General features: G+C 43.0%; 2 protein-coding genes across 4 annotated transcripts; both read right to left on the bottom strand.

Annotated features, from left to right (window-relative positions):
- Positions 1-496: 496 nt before the first annotated feature.
- Positions 497-3,558, bottom strand: LOC148769889 (translocase of chloroplast 34-like). Of its 3 annotated transcripts, none has more exons than XM_088819386.1 (8): positions 3,402-3,558; positions 2,960-3,064; positions 2,588-2,695; positions 2,354-2,478; positions 1,950-2,226; positions 1,096-1,164; positions 840-1,001; positions 497-753 (listed from the first exon to the last, which is right to left on the bottom strand). In XM_088819386.1, exons 2-8 carry the CDS (start codon positions 3,056-3,058, stop codon positions 676-678), a joined length of 918 nt encoding a protein of 305 aa, XP_088675512.1. In that variant the 5' UTR covers positions 3,059-3,064; positions 3,402-3,558; the 3' UTR covers positions 497-675. The 3 variants fall into 3 exon arrangements, with proteins under 3 accessions (XP_088675512.1, XP_088675510.1, XP_088675513.1); XM_088819384.1 differs by having other exon boundaries at positions 3,311-3,517; XM_088819387.1 differs by having other exon boundaries at positions 3,430-3,507.
- Positions 3,559-3,974: 416 nt separating this feature from the next.
- On the bottom strand, positions 3,975-4,861 carry LOC105977384 (dirigent protein 21). The gene has a single exon (XM_013002684.2). The coding sequence runs from the start codon at positions 4,717-4,719 to the stop codon at positions 4,207-4,209; it is 513 nt and encodes a 170-aa protein (XP_012858138.2). The 5' UTR covers positions 4,720-4,861; the 3' UTR covers positions 3,975-4,206.
- Between the last annotated feature and the right edge of the window lie 11,468 nt (positions 4,862-16,329).

Here is a 16,329-nt window from a genome sequence, read left to right on the forward strand (position 1 = left end):
CTGCTGTTTCGCGCCAAAAGGCCTTTTCCGTACACAACCGTCATCTTTTTTTTGGTAATTCTGATTTATAAATAAACGATTTAAAGAAACGATTTGTAAAAAAAATAACTCTGATTTTGAGTTTCTTTGAAACAAATTGGATCAAAATCGAGAGTATACATTAAAAAAAAATCCATTTATTTTTAATCCAATTTTAATTTTTATAAATAATCCAAAATTCAGCAAAAGTGTATTTATCATATAAATATTATTACATATTTGTATAAGGAGGAAATTTTATGGTTTCCCAATTTTATATGGATGTAGACAAATGATGTTTTTTAAATTAATATTTTTGATATTTTTTCTGAAAAATTCCAAAATTGAATCACATTTTCATCTTCCGGAATTTTCAAAATCGGAATTGGAATAAAAAAAATTCATTTTTGAAATTTCTTTTTTTTTTTTTTTTTTTTTCATTTATTGGACAACACTGGTGTATGCAAAAAGACGGCTCTGCATATCAAATTTCTAATTTCTACTGCCTGGAGAAGCATCCCTGTTGTGAGTACTGTATTTCAAAAATTACATATAACTCTGACCAGAAAAGGAAAACAAGCTTAGCACAAAGCGAGAGAATATCTGAAAAACCCGAACAAATTATTTCAAGAAAACGGACATTCTTCAACCGATTATTCATGCCCACAAAGGCTTAGCCTCTCTAGCAGCATCATTCTTGATCCCCCTCTGAATCGGTTTGATGACAAACAAGTACTGCAAAAAACAAAAAAAAAATTCTGTTATTGAAAATTCTTCCATGTAAAAATATTACGAAGATTTAAAAGCAAAGAAAAGGTTACTTCGAAAGCTAGGATCAATGGGATGAATAGCTTTCCCCTGTCGTTAGCATTTGGCCCTTCGATCAACCTCTGATCTACGATAATACCCTTTTGCCCATTTAGGACAATTTCAGAGACGGTCTGGATTAAATTAGGAATCCAAGGAGTGCCGATTGGAAGAATCTGCAATTTGGAAAATATGATTTTTAGAAAGTTAAACATGAAGAGTCTCGAGAAAAAAAAGATAGAAGTTTTACTATTAAGAAAATATATATACCTTCTCATCGTGTTCATTCTTGTTACACCGCCCGCTGTTCTCAACCAAAGCAACAGGTATCACATTATTCTAAGAACAATAAAAAAATCGTAGTTAGAATAAAAACAATGGAAACTCGTCTCCCTATGCCAATTAAGGTTTTCTACTCTCCTATGCCAATTATCCAGTGACATGTTTCTCTTCACATATTTTACTAGGGCTTTGAATTATCAAGATATAGATATCATAATAGGGTTGATTACAAATAATACCCCTGAGATTTGGCCGACTTACAGAACATGTCAACTAACTTTCAAACATAAAAAAACACCCATGAGAGATTTCCTTCGTCATAGATTTCCCCCTTTCCGAGTTTCTGTTTATTGACCCAACGGAAGATTGCCGAGATCATTTAAAAATTAATAGGAAATCAAATTTTGCCCCTGAAGTACTATTCATTAAATTTGTTTAGACAAGAATACATTTGGACCTATGTGTAATATTTTAAAAAACTCCGGGATGTAATTTTTGTAGAAAATGATTATCTAAACAGACCATATCCAAGTGCGTAAAACCACAATGCTGAATTGCTGACTAAAACATTAAATCACAGGGCAATATTCATTAAAGATTAGCTGCTAATGACTAACCCAAGTTAAATAGCTATTTTATATATGCTTGGAGACACAATCTATAGAAGAATAACCTCATTCGCAATCTTTTCATGAGCAAAGAAAAACACCAAAGATAGGAGGTTTTCACTCCAGAATGACGACCTTGCAGTGTAAATTTTGTAGATTAAGGGTACCAGTACCACAGAAAACGAACTTGCCTTAAGAAGAGGAAAAATCAAGTGCCGTAAACTGAGAGTATACCTGAACATCCTTTTTGCTAAGTCGAGCACCTTGACGAACACATTTCATAAGAGACTCGGATCTCTTGGCAAAGAACTCTTCATAACTCAATGCATCTGGAGGTGATAGCTGAGCATGAGTGAGAACCACAATTGCTTTATGCCATATTTCTTTGCCGAAACTCTCAGTAATAGCTTTCACAATCTGCTTGTCCAAATTATCCACTCTATACGCATCCAAACGGTCCACATACAGCAAAACATCTATCGTCTTTGTCATAAGGAACCTACCAAGAAAGCTACCCCAAGGAAAGAAAATGTTACAACAATAAACAAGATATCCTTTTTTTACCCAAGATATGTAATAATATTACATTTTAAATGTATCTAAAATGCTAAATAAAGTGACTGCTTCAATGTTCGAACCTTTTTATGGTATCCAGCACCTGGTTGCTTACGTATCCTGCTTCAACAAGGCCTGGTGTGTCGATAATGTTCAAAGTAAAATCTCCTCGAGACCGTGAGACCATTACTGGCCTTGGTGTTTCCGACTGAGATAAAATGCAGACACGTTGTCGTTAAAAATCGCATCGTACATAAAAGCACAATTGTACAAGAAACATGCTTTTCGAAAAAATTACAGGCAGCGGATAATAATACCTGGAAAGCACTGACAGTTACGACTCGCTCGCCTATAATTGAATTAATCGTGGAAGACTTACCAACACCACCTTTCCCCAGCACAAGGATTGTCAATGTGTCGACATTCTACAAGAAGTAACAAATAATGTTGCTTCATAAAACTCAATTTACGTAAACAGCTATTGATAGAACCACCTAGAACGAATGGCTTGAAACGCATTGCATAAGTAAATAGACAATTGATTATCCACTGTATTAGATTTTCTATAATCTTCTGACATGAGAATTGAAATCCTGTATTTTATTATACAAAAATTTGCTGCTTTTCGGGTAGCCAAAAGGTATGTAATGCAATGTCAATAAGGTAAAATCAAAGCAAGAATTTCGAACCTGTTTGAATAAATCTGCCAACAATTCGACCACGCTGTCCCGAGTGGCAGCAGGAAACTGCTCAATTCCAACCCATTCTCTGACTAATTGCGCCGCCATTTATGCCTGTCCACCATCAATACAATTGCTCCAAATCAAATTTTGCAGGATAAATATTATTACCGAAAATGCACAAAAAATAAATAAATTGGATAAAAACAAGACAATTTTCGAAGAATTCAACTACGAATTGACCTAGAGGAAACCTCAAATCGCATAAATCAAAAAAAAAAAAAAAAAAAAAAAGAGAGGAATAGATGAAACGTAAGAACAGTAATAATTGAAAGCAATGAAGAAAATGAGATAAATTACAAAGTTAGGGCCGATTGCAGAATGAATCCGACGGCGAAAATTAGAGGAAGAAAGGAAAGGGGGAAGAACAAGGGTTTTAGAGAAATCTCACTGATATAATGTAAAGTCGATTAAAAAACCTCTTTATCTTTACTTCACCGTCACAACTCACAATTCACTATTTTCTCTCTCCTCACCTCAGAATTTTCTCTCTCTACATTCTAAATTGACTTGTTTAAAATATTAACAAAGTTTTATATTGCCATTTCAATTGTTTCTTGAAAGAAACAAAACATTAATACTAATCACCTTTGATGAGTAATGCGTTAAGTACAATAAATTAATAATTTCAATTGAATAATATTTTTCTTCCGATAATAATTCACTCAATTGAATTGTTTTACGAAGTCCCATATATTATATAAATTAATTAATAATACATGAAAATAATATGTATAGATCTATGAAGGTCTGATAAAATATAGTTTAAATAGTCGTTTGATTTTTATTGAACTTCGTATCATCATCAATCTTGTTTTGTTTTTCATTTTTCTTAATATAATTAGAATTTCTTGTATAGTTTTCTCGTAGCTCAATATAAAATTACTTAATCTCGTTGCTGCTTTAAGAACTTCAGTTCGAGAAACGAGCTTTATAATCCATTGAACTAATAGTACAATGAATATTATATACGTAAAAGATTAAGAAAAAGTATCTGTTGAAAATAATAATAAAAACAATTTCGTAAAATTCAAATAGACATACACAACCACTCAGCATCACTACCAAAGGGAGCAGCATACATAATTTATTGGCGAAAAATCAAAACAACACATTAATTATTATTTAAATAAATAAAAAAAAAAGACGAGATTAATCTGCATGCATGCGTCACAGTGACGCAATCATGACGACGATCAGTAATGAGTGATGTAGAGAGTGTACTCAAGAACACCGTAGTTAGTTTCCACGTTAAACGAGTGAGTATTGCTGATCGCAACCCCACGCGCCATCCGAAAACACCCGGTCCCGCCAACAATCGCCAGCTCACGATCCGTTTCGAAGATCGGGTTCCGACCCGAAACGGTGACGGTGCTCCCCTTGTACTTTCCCTGTGTGAACAGAATATTGAGGCCCATGTGGATTGCGGTGTCGTGCAAATCAGCAAACCCGATTGTACCTTGGGCCCGGCCCACTACCTCCGAATCGGGCTCAGGCCCAGCTGTGAGCAAATCATCGACCATGCTGATCTGGCCGAAAGTTGTCGGAGAAGTGGCGGTGATGCCCGACTGAGCCACCTTGTACACGGTGGGGCTTTCTCCGCCGAGAACATCCTGGAAGTAGAAATGGATCTTGGTCCGGGTTTCCTTTGCTTCGCCTAGGTTTTCGAACCATTCTTCTACAGGTTTAACGTTAGCACCGCCTGACATGGCTTCTTTCTCTCACTAGCTCTCTCTCTCTCTCTCTCTCTCTCTCTCTCTCTCTCTCTCTCTCTCTCTCTCTCTCTCTCTAAACTCTGTATATATGTAGTGAGATGGAATGGTAGTTTGAGTTGAAGAGAGAGGATTATATAGATGAATAACTGCTGTAAACCTGCTGAACAATAAAATAATGAGAGTAAAAATTAAATCTTATCTTGGTTGGCATGCATTAATCTCTCTCTCTCTCTCTCTCTCTCTCTCACACACACACTCTCTCTCTCTCTCTCTCTCTCTCTCTCTCTCTCTCTCTCTCTCTCTCTCTCTCTCTCTCTCTCTCTCTCTCTCTCTCTCTCTCTCTCTCTCTCTCTCTCTCTCTCTCTCTCTCTCTCTCTCTCTCTCTATATATATATATATATATATTGAGATGCCATTATAGTATTTTATGACAGATCTAGTAATAAAATTTGAGTTGCTAATTAACAAAGAGGGTAGTAGTAGTTGAGATTTATGAATTAGCCATTATAGCTGAGCCCATACCTCAACTCATATATCTACTAATTGCAAAAAAAGATAAATATGCATGGAATTACTAAATTATATATTAATATAATATATACAGATTCTATAATTTATCTTGGGCAGAATGTTGAGATTGTGAAATCTAATTTAATAATCTCCTATCCACAAACCCTGCCGACCTAATCGTTCTTTGCACGTGAAATTTCCTTATAAAATGTTCTAAATATAGAATACATTCTCAACTCATATTATTTCACTCTCCCAATTATTATTAGGGGTGTGCACGGGTCGGTTCGGTTCGGTTTTAGCCAAAAACCGAACCGAACCGAATATATCGGTTTTTGTAAAATTAAAAACCGTGTATGTCGGTTTTTTATCGGTTCGGTTTCTTTCAGTTTCGGTTCGGTTTCGGTTATTTTTCGGTTCAAGTGTCACTATATATTCAAGTTGTACAAACAAAAGAATACAATTACAATTACTTTCACAACTTACTAATGCAATGAAAATATAAAATCTTTAATTTCATAGGACTTAACATAATTTAGATGATGTAGTATGCTTCATTTTTTTTTCCTACTTTCATCTACCACATTATTAAAACCATGAACTCAAGTAAATTTTTACTTACTAAATAAACAAAATACAATGTCTCAATTTATGACAAATGCTAGAATGAGACAAGTAATTGAAAGATAGAAAATAAAAATTAGGGTAAAATAATAAATATATTATATAAAATGAAGTCACGTGCACACGGCTGGTAATGAGGCAGAGCGACGCGCGCGCGCGTCGGGAGCTGGAGTTGAGAGAGGCGCGCGCGTGGCCATTAATGTGCAGCAGGCGGGCGCGCATCCCCAGCGACGCGCGCGCGCGTCAGAAAGGCGGAACGAGGGGGACGCGCGGAGTATGGCGAGTGAGGAGGCGCCACGTGGGAGGGAACAGGGTGACGACGCGCGCGCGCGCGAATCAGCCTCTAAGCGACGCGCGCGCGCGTCGGAAGGTGGGATTGAAGCTGACGCGCGGGGTCCGGCTATAGAGGAGGCGCCATGTGGCGCTGGGCAGTCAGTTGGTGCGCGCGCGCGTGGATCCGCCCCTTTTGGGGCCACGCGCGCGCGTGAGGGCGCGTTAGATGCCGGTTTTGAGCCCGGTTCGGGCGAAATTGACGAGCAAATTTCCGAGGGTGCTGATTCGCGTGTTGTTTTCACCGGGGGAAGTTTTGGTCGGCGAGAAATTATTGAATCGTGGAGTGACGATGTAGAAGTGCGTAACAATATTAATATTTGCCCTACTGTTGATGAAGCGAATTCCAGTGGACGTCGGTATGGGCGTCAAGTCGTGGATTTTGGGAGCGATAGTGATGATTCGAATCAAGCACCGTTGGCGAGTAATCATACGGCGCCAAGTAGTGAAGTTGAGTTGACGGATGAAGAGGAGGAGGAAGATGATATTCCGCCGGGTGATGTTGAGGTTGACACGAGGAGGCAAAAGAAAATTAAGCCAATTAATTTGGACTTAATTAATTTTGACAGTGTATTGACTGAAGAGCATTTGCAGGCTATTCGTCGTTTATCTGGAGCGCCGAGTAATGTCGAGTTGTTGTTGCCTCGGAAGGGCGATCGCTTGTATTCGCCACCCGATGGGTTTCATACGGTATTTTTGGGGTACTTGACGTGCACATCTCAGATTACACCGCATCCTACCTTGTTGAAGGTTTGCGAGGAATTCAAGATTGGGTATAGTCAGCTAACGCCCACTGCTGTTCTGATGTTCCAGGCATTTCATTTTAGGGTGGTTCGAGTAGGTCTGCCTGTGTCTGTGAGTTTATTCAAGGCGTTATTTACGTTACATCGGCCCACTAAGATGCCTTTCTTTTGCTTTCATCCTCGCGTTCATTACCAATTCGTGAAGAGTGTGAAGCTATCTTTGGGGAAATGGAAGACCTATTTTTTTTACGTGAGGGCTCCCACTTTTGACGTTCCCGTAGTTTGGAATCCTTCGTGTGAGAGTTTCGCGATAACTGCAAATATGGCGAAGAGGATTGAGGAATCTGGGTTGTGCGATGTGGAATTTGATCCGAGGAGTTTGATACCGACGGTGGAGGGTCAGCGTCGTATATCCTTTTGTTGTCTTGAATTGTTTTTTTGTTTTTTTTTTTTTTTTTTTTTTTTATTTTTTTTATTTTTTGTAGTTCTTTGGTCATGTATACCTCATGTTTCTTATGTGTTTGTTATCTTTTGTAGATGGTGGTATCACCTTTGCGGCACTTCGAGCGAAGGCGAATGGGACGTCGAAGAAGGCATCGAAGAAGGTTCCCTCTAAGTTGGGAGGTTCTTCGAATGGTTTGCCTCGCGAGGAGGTTCATGTAGAAAGTCCTCGAGTAGTAGCAGATGATCGTAGCAGTGCTGGCGTAGTGGAAGATCGTCCACCGAAGAGGGATCGTGGCAAGGGAAAGAGGGTGGATACTGAGTATGTGGCTGTGCCTAAGCGTCCACGGGTAGAGCCAGAGGAAACTTATGCTTTCCATGGTGGAGGAGGGAAACAATTGTTTACCTATGGTGTGAATCGCGACGGTAAGGAGTCGTATTGGGATGTGTCGGACCATGATTTGCCCTTGTTGAGTACCGAGGGATTTGTTCGGGAGTATGATCGTGCTCGGATGTCTGGTAAGGGTCCTTCTCACATGTTGGAGTTAGCCGGTGGGGACATCTGTCGGGTGAGTCTTTTTTTTCTTAAAACAAGATTAGACGTTACTCCCTCTCTTCCTTGTAAAAATTTTTTTTTTTTTTTTTTTTTTTTTTTTTTTTTTTTTTTAGTTGGTAGCGACTTGGAGATACCTCGTGGAGCACGGTAGGAATGCGGAAGCTAGTAAGGAAGAGGATCGGGCTCGAAGTCAAGCACGTGAGGATGAGCTTCTAAGTCAGTTGGAGGAAGCGCGGTCCGATCTCGCTCTACGCTCTGAAGAGCTTGCTCGGAGGACAGAGGAGCTTGCTGAGAGGACGGAGGAGCTCGAGGTTATCCGGGGTGATGCGCAGGCTTATAAAGATGATGTTCATAAGTTGAACGAATGTTACGATCAGCTCAAAGAGAAATATGAAGCTGAGAAGGCGACGGGGAAGAGGTTCCTCGCGACATCAGGTGGTGCGGCTTATAAGGAGTCCATTGTGGAGGAGACTAAAGCTAGTTTCCGAGGTAGTGATGAGTGTGCTGCTATGATTGAGGAGCACGCATTGGCTGTGGTTTATAAGCCATTAGTGCGTGCTTGTCGCAAATATCTGCGCGATGCGGGTGGTATCAGCGAGGAAGTGATTCGTGGAATGGAAGCTGGCATATCCGATGAAGAGGAGGATGAAATAGATGTTAATGGGACGGGCACAGAGGTCGTGAACGACATGGTTGCGGATGACTCCACCGTGGGTACGTCGTCCGCTCGCGGTAGGGGAGCTTAGACTTAGTTGCTAGGATAGTTATCCTTCTTCCCCCTTTATTTTTATCACTATTATGTTTTTTTTTTTTTTATGGATTTCTTAGTTTGTTTTTATCGCTGATGTAGATGGGTATGTCCACTACTCTTTCATTTGATTTTCTGCCTTGTTTGACTTTGAAATTTAATATTCCGATTTATTTATTTTGACATTGTCAAGAATTATTGCGTTGCTTATATGTATTTACACTTAGCATTGTACGCGATGTACTTGAGGAGGGGATCAGTCTCCCAAGGTTTTTGTTAAGGGTCGTGCCCTTTGTTCGGACCGCTTGGGTCTTAATTATATTTGTCCGTGGCCACGTTTTAAAATTAACACCTCGTGAAACAAATAAAGGGACTTAGAGAATCCAGCTGGCCAGGCTATATGGATTTTCTAAGTCTCTCTAAGTGTTTGTAAGGTTGTTTTGAATTGAACTCTTGGTAAGAGATAATTTGTGTAGATGTGATAGCACAGAGAGTAGGGCAAAGAAGAATTGATTTATTCGATGATAGCAAGGTTGCGTTGTTACAAGCCTATGTGAGGCGACTGTAAATAAATACCGCTAAACAAATAAATTAACTTGATAAAAAAAAAATATTCTAAGTGATTGTACTACGCTTGTTCTTCTTCCACGTCTTCTTGTACTCGTTTGTTTTACTGTGCTGATGGTAGATTGACTTCTTTTGGCGTTTCTATGCCTGTCAAATATAATTGAGAAAAAAGAATTTTGTCTAAGCATTTGTATTGAAGACTTAGTAATTGAAGCTGAGGGGATGTGCATTGCCGATCTACGTACCATATTACGGGGATGTTTTTTCTTCCTCGCACTTCGGGATATGAAATCAACTCGTGAGTTGCTGCGAGTTACTATGTGATCATGCCTGCTAGTGGAATTATTTTTCACGTTAGTAGGAGTAAATAAGATCATCCGTGTGTTGAATGCTAGTGGAAGTATAGTTACCCTTGGCGATGTGGTTTGGAGTGTTCTCGCTCTTTGGGCCGTTGATTGAGTAATATGCATCCCCTCGTAATTGGCTCTCAATCTGTAATAAGATGGTGGGATGTAATTATGACTCGCTGATGTAAGTAAAAATTACTAGCCCCCCAGTTTAGGTGGGACGTTCACGTACCTCGTCGTGTGGTGTCAAATTTCCAACCATGTAGAAGCAGCTTTACAAGACAATTGACGTGGAAGGTCGTGGAGCCTGCATGGGTGGCAATTCGTGAGTAATTTTCCTATAGAAGAAATATGGGTGATGATCTCAACTGATCTGAAGTAAGGTAGATGTATACCTTAGGCGTAGAACCGTTTGAGGTTCCCTATATTCCAAGTTCTGGGTATAGGGTGTCCGTCAGTGTTCTCGAGACGGTATGCTCCGGTGTTGACGACTTTGGTGATTTTATACGGTCCTTCCCACTTTGGGTCGAGCTTACCGATGGGGTGAGAGGCTTCAGCTTTCCGGAGGACTAAATCTCCAACTTGAAAAGAGCGGGGACGGACCTTTGAGTTATATGCCTTGGCCATGCGCGATTTGTACATCTGTTGCCGGATGTAGGCGATCTCTCGTAGCTCATCTACAAGGTCTAGGCTTCCTCGCATAGCTTCTTCATTAGCTGTTGGATCGTAGTTGGTGATTCTCCAAGATGGTTCACCTATTTCAACGGGTGCTATAGCTTCTGTTCCGAAAGCTAGGTTGAAAGGTGACTCTCCGGTTGCTGCTCGTGGGGTTGTGCGATAAGCCCATAGTGCGTTAGGCAACTCGTCCACCCACTTTCCTTTGGCACTCCCAAGCCTTGTCTTAAGGTGTTGGAGTATAGTGCGATTCGTGACCTCCGTCTGGCCGTTAGCTTGTGGATTTGCTACGGATGTGAAGAACTGCTTGATGTCTAGGCCGAGGCACCAAGTTTTTACTTTGTCACCGCAGAATTGGGTCCCATTATCCGAGATGATGGAACGTGGGATTCCGAAGCGGCAGACGATGTTCTTCCATAGGAATTGGATGACTTCTTCTTCTCGGATACGTGCTAAGGGTTCCGCCTCCACCCATTTGGTGAAGTAGTCCACTGCTACAATGAGGTACTTACGTCCTCCTGTGGCGGGTGGGAATGGTCCAACTAAGTCCATCCCCCATTGGGCGAAAGGGATGGGACTGTCAATTGGTTGCATTAATGCCGCTGGTAGGTGAGTGATATTTGCATGCTCTTGGCAGGGTTTACACTTCCGGACTAACTTCTTCGCGTCTTCATGCATCGTTGGCCAATAGTAGCCTTGCCTCAGTAGTTTGAGAGCTAAAGTTCTCCCGCTTAAGTGATTTCCGCAGATGCCTTCGTGTACTTCTCTAAGTACGTAATCCGCTGTGGTCGGGTCGAGGCACTTGAGGTAAGGGAATGAGAACCCTCGTTTGTATAATTCTTCTCCCAGTATGACGAAGCGAGCGGCTCTCGTTTTTAACTTTCGTGCTTCGGTGGATTCCGCTGGAAGTTCTCCCTTCTTGAGATATTTCAGGATTGGAGTGAACCAGCATGGTTCATCCTCCTCGGTGTACTGTACTTCTGTGGGTGAAGTTATCTCTGGCTGAGGTGAGGTGAGGAGCGTCACCTTCCGACTTCCGATGCTGGCCATGGAGCTTCCAAGCCTAGCTAATTTGTCAGCATGGATATTATTGGAGCGAGGTACCTGTCTTATCTCGTAGCTCTCGAATTTAGATAAGAGAGTGTGCGCGAGAGCTAAGTATTTGGCCATGGTGTCTTCTTTAGCCTCGTAAGCTCCAAGTACTTGGTTGACGACGAGCTGAGAGTCGCTTTGGATTAGGAGCTTGCGCGCTCCGGCTGCTAGGGCGAGGCGGATTCCTGCTATCAGCGCTTCATACTCAGCGACGTTGTTCGAGGCTGTGAATTCGAAGCGTTGAGCATACTCGAATTCGTCTCCGTCAGGGTTTGTTAGTACGATGCCCGCTCCACCTCCTGTTGTAGTAGAAGATCCATCGACGCTGACGGACCAAGTAGGTAGAGAGGTGCTTTCTTCTACTGTGGTCATTTCGACTAGAAAGTCAGCCAGTATTTGCGCTTTGATAGCTGGGCGGGGTTTGAATTCTACTCCGTATTCACTTAGCTCTATAGCCCATTTTGCTAATCGTCCGGACGTTTCAGGACTCCTTAGTATTTGCTTCAGTGGATAATTGGTGAGAACCACTACTTGATGTGACTGGAAGTAAGGTCGAAGCTTCCGGGCTGCGTTGATGAGGGCGAGAGCGAGCTTCTCCATATTGGTATAGCGTTGCTCGGCCCCTTGAAGAGCGCGACTTATGTAGTATATGGGTTGGTGACCTCTTCCTCCATCTCGGATGAGGACCGCGCTGATGGCATCAGCCGAGGTAGCTAAGTACAGCATGAGTGTGTCTCCCGGCTGAGGTTTTGTGAGCAAGGGTGGTGAAGCGAGGTATGACTTTAGCTCAGTGAAGGCTTTTTGACATGCCTCATCCCACTCGAACTTTTTTCCTCCCCTTAGAATCTTGAAAAATGGGAGAGCCTTGTCCGCTGATCTTGAAATGAATCTATTCAGGGATGCTAAACAGCCGTTGAGTTGTTGAACTTTCTTGATCGATGTTGGCGGAGCCATGGAGGTGATTGCTTCGATTTTAGCGGGATTAGCTTCGATTCCTCGCTGCGAAATCATATAACCCAAAAATTTGCCTCCCTTAACTCCGAATGAACATTTGAGGGGGTTGAGCTTCATCTTATATTTTCGCAGGGTGGCGAAACACTGATCCAGATCAATTAGGTGGTCCGAGACCTTGACACTTTTGACGAGCATGTCGTCGATATACACCTCCATATTTTTACCGATCTGATCTGCGAACATTTTGTTCACTAGACGCTGGTAGGTGGCTCCTGCGTTTTTTAACCCGAAGGGCATGACTCGATAGCAGTAGATGCCTTGGTCAGTGATGAAACTAGCCTTCTCTTGATCTTCTGGTGCAAGTAAGATCTGGTTATATCCTTGGTATGCATCGAGGAAGCTGAGGAGTTCGCACCCCGAGGTTGAATCGATGAGCTGATCGATTCTGGGTAGAGGAAATGGGTCCTTAGGACAGGCTTTGTTGAGGTCAGTGAAGTCTACGCATAATCTCCATTTTCCTCCGGGTTTAGGAACGAGCACTACGTTCGACAACCATTCAGGATACTGAACTGGTCGTATATGACCTGCCTCTAGAAGTTTAGCCACTTCTGCTTTGATATGCTTGTTGCGTTCGGGTCCAAATGTTCGTTTCCTCTGTTTGACTGGCTTCATCCTCTTGTCGACGTTAAGTCGATGTAGGGCTACCTGAGGGGGAATGCCCGACAAATCTTGGGCTTTCCATGCGAACACATCTCCATTGTGTCGCAGGAAGTTGATTAGTTGCTGCTCCGTCTCAGGATCTAAATCAGATCCGATGCGTAGGAGTTTGGAATCATCTCCAGGTGTGAGCTCTATGAGCTTAAGCTCTTCGACAGCCGCTAGCTTGATGCTATCGTCTGGTACACTGATGAGGATTTCTTTATTGTCCTCAATGATTGCATTGACCCACTTCCGTTTGTCGGATTTTTGGGTATCGTCTCCCTTTCCGGGCGGTTTAGGCTTCTTTGAGGGTTCTCGTAGGGCCCTTGCATAGCATTCTCGAGCGAGACGTCTATCTCCAAGCACTTCTCCCATTCCATAGGGAGTAGGGAACTTCCATTTCTGATGGTAGGAGGAAGGTACTGACTTGAATGTGTGGATGGCTGGCCTCCCCAGAATGATGTTGTAGGGTGATGGCCGGTCGACGACGAGGAACTTGATTAGTTTCGTGATTCGACAGGGGTCTTCCCCTAATGAAACAGGCAGCTCCACTTCTCCCATTGACAAAATGCCTTCTCCTGTGAATCCTTTCAGGGGTGTGGAGATGGGACTAAAACGGGCATTATCTATGCCTAGCTGCTTAAAAGCATGGAGGTACATGATGTCAGCTGAGCTCCCACCATCCACTAATATTTTTTTGACCAAGAAGTTGGCCACCGTTGTTGTTACCACTAATGCGTCGACATGGTCTTCCTCTGGACCTTCAAGGTCGGAGGAGTTGAAGACTATGCTGTGATCAGGTCTTCGTATCTGATATACGCGTTCGGATGGAGAAGCGCGTTCTTGATTCATGCGCGCTGATCGAGCGAGTGTGCGTCTTGCATTATGTGAATCGCCTCCCGCCGGTCCTCCGGAGATGAAGGAGATGATTCCTCGGGTAGGTTGGTTATCATTGTTATCTAGGTCACGTCGATGACCTCCATCCTCTCGTCTTTGCTGCTGCTCTCGATTGTTATCTCGCCGTGGAGGATCATCACGGCGCTTATTTCGCGGCTTATCAATGTATTCGCCTAAATGGCCTTGTTTGATCAGCCTTTCAATCGCCATTTTGAGTTGTGCACATTCTTCCGTAGTATGCCCTCTGTCCTTATGGAATCGGCAATACCGATCCGATTTCTCTCGCTTTGCGTTTGGCTGCATAGGACGTGGAGGTTCTGTTAAACCTTTCTGCTCTATCACGTGAAGGATTTCTGTGAGGCGAGCGTTTAGCGGAGTGAACCTATTGTAGGAGGAAGAGGGTTGGGTTTGAGGTGGAAATGGTGGACGTCGGTCGTCACGTCTCCTATTGTCTTGACGGTCATCTTCTCTTTTCCTTTTAGGAGGAGCGTGGGTAGAGGCTTCCTCTATCCTGACGTATTTTTCGGCTCGATTCAGCAACTCCTCTAAGTTGCCTGGGGGTCTTCCGGCGATAGATTCTTTGAATCTACCAGGTTTCAAGTTCTGCTGCATAATCCCGGAAAGCATGTCTTGCCCCACACTGGGGACTTCGTGGACGGCCTCTACGAAACGCTTAATGTAGTTGCGGAGCGTTTCGTTATCTCTCTGTACTACAGAGAAAAGATGAGCTGGGGTCTTGGCGTATTGTTTGTTGATGGCGAATTGGTTGGTGAATCGGGTCGACAACCGAGCGAAGGTGTCTATGGACCCTAGGGGTAGGGAGTTGAACCAATTCATTGCCCTCTTGGAGAGAGTGGTGCGGAACATCTTGCACATCGCAGCATCTGTTGGGCCATACAAATCCGCCATGGCACTGAATTTCTCTATATGCTCCTGTGGGTCGGTGGTCCCTTCAAATTGAGGTAACCCCGAGATCTTTACTCCATGAGGCAATACCTCGTTGAGGATGTCTATGGTGAAGGGACTGCGTCTTGCCGGGAGAGGCATCCTCTCACCCATTTGATTATTTGGTTGGGAGAAAAGGTTTTGGCGAGACATTCGGCTGTTTACTTCGCCTTCTCCCTCGTTAAAGAGAGGAATTCTTGGTGGTGATGCATTCCCCCGTAGGGGTGAGCGTCGACGATGCTGTCTGGGCTGTGCTCCTCTGTGATTAGTAGATAACTGCACTCGGGACCGTGGGTCCGACGTAGAGGAGGAGACACTTATTTGATTCTGGATCGGCGGTGGGGCCACTGGTGGTACTATAGGTGGAGCTTGTGCTGGTATCGCATTGGGAGCGTTTGCTCCCATCGTGGCGATATATTGAGTTACGGCCTCCGTGGCGGCGCGAGTAGAAGCTTCCGCTATCATACGTTGGAGTGCGTCCTCGGTTATCTGAACCGTTCGAGGAGCAGGGAGTGGTGGATCGGCGAGTGGTGGGTCCCGAGGGGGGATCACCTGAACCTCGCGAGGTGGATCTGCAGTACGTGGAGGAGCTGGCTCCGTGGCACGTGGAGGAAGTTGTTCCGCGGCGCGTGGAGGAGGTGGGATGCCAGATCCTCCACGAGCGGGGAGGTTATTAGCTGTGTCGTTTTCTCTCCGAGCTGACGCCTCAGGAGGATCTTGTTGGCTACGTGATCTGGTTTGCATCGTTCCCACAGACGGCGCCAAAATGATGATGCTAAAGTATAGCTCACCTAGGGTAGTATAGAAAACAAGTTGGGAGAGCAAAGCTGATCAGTAGCTGGTCAACTCGATGTTCCTGAGGTCCCTGCGAAAAGAGCACACGTGAACTAAGCCGGGGGTTGATCCGGCGGAAACCCCTCCGACGCTCAAGTCAGATGTACGGATCGTAGAGATAGCTGAGAGAATAATATTCGAGGTTGATTGTCGATAAAATGAGAACGTACCTTTACGAATGAGTAAACCATCTATTTATGTATTATTGAATGGGTTGGGCTTACTTTGTTGGGCCCAAGCCTTATTTTGAAGGAGCTTGGGCTTTCGTGTAATGGGCCACATGTGTGTGACTTGGCTTTCTTGTAATGGGCCCAATTGGTAGATAAATTTGAGGGCCCGTTGGGCCGGCCCATTTAGGTATATCACACATTATTAAAACCATGAACTCAAGTAAATTTTTACTTACTAAATAAACAAAATACAATGTCTCAATTTATGACAAATGCTAGAATGAGACAAGTAATTGAAAGATAGAAAATAAAAATTAGGGTAAAATAATAAATATATTATATAAAATGAAGTCATTTTATAGTTTCGGTTCGGTTCGGTTTTTCGATTCGGTTATTTACCTTCCCACCATACCGAACCGAATAATTCGGTATTTCAAAAATAAAAAACCGTACATATGGTTTGCTATTCGGT

Source organism: Erythranthe guttata, chromosome 6 (genome assembly GCF_056151865.1).
Source record: "Erythranthe guttata isolate IM_541 chromosome 6, IM_541, whole genome shotgun sequence".
Lineage (NCBI taxonomy): Eukaryota > Viridiplantae > Streptophyta > Magnoliopsida > Lamiales > Phrymaceae > Erythranthe > Erythranthe guttata.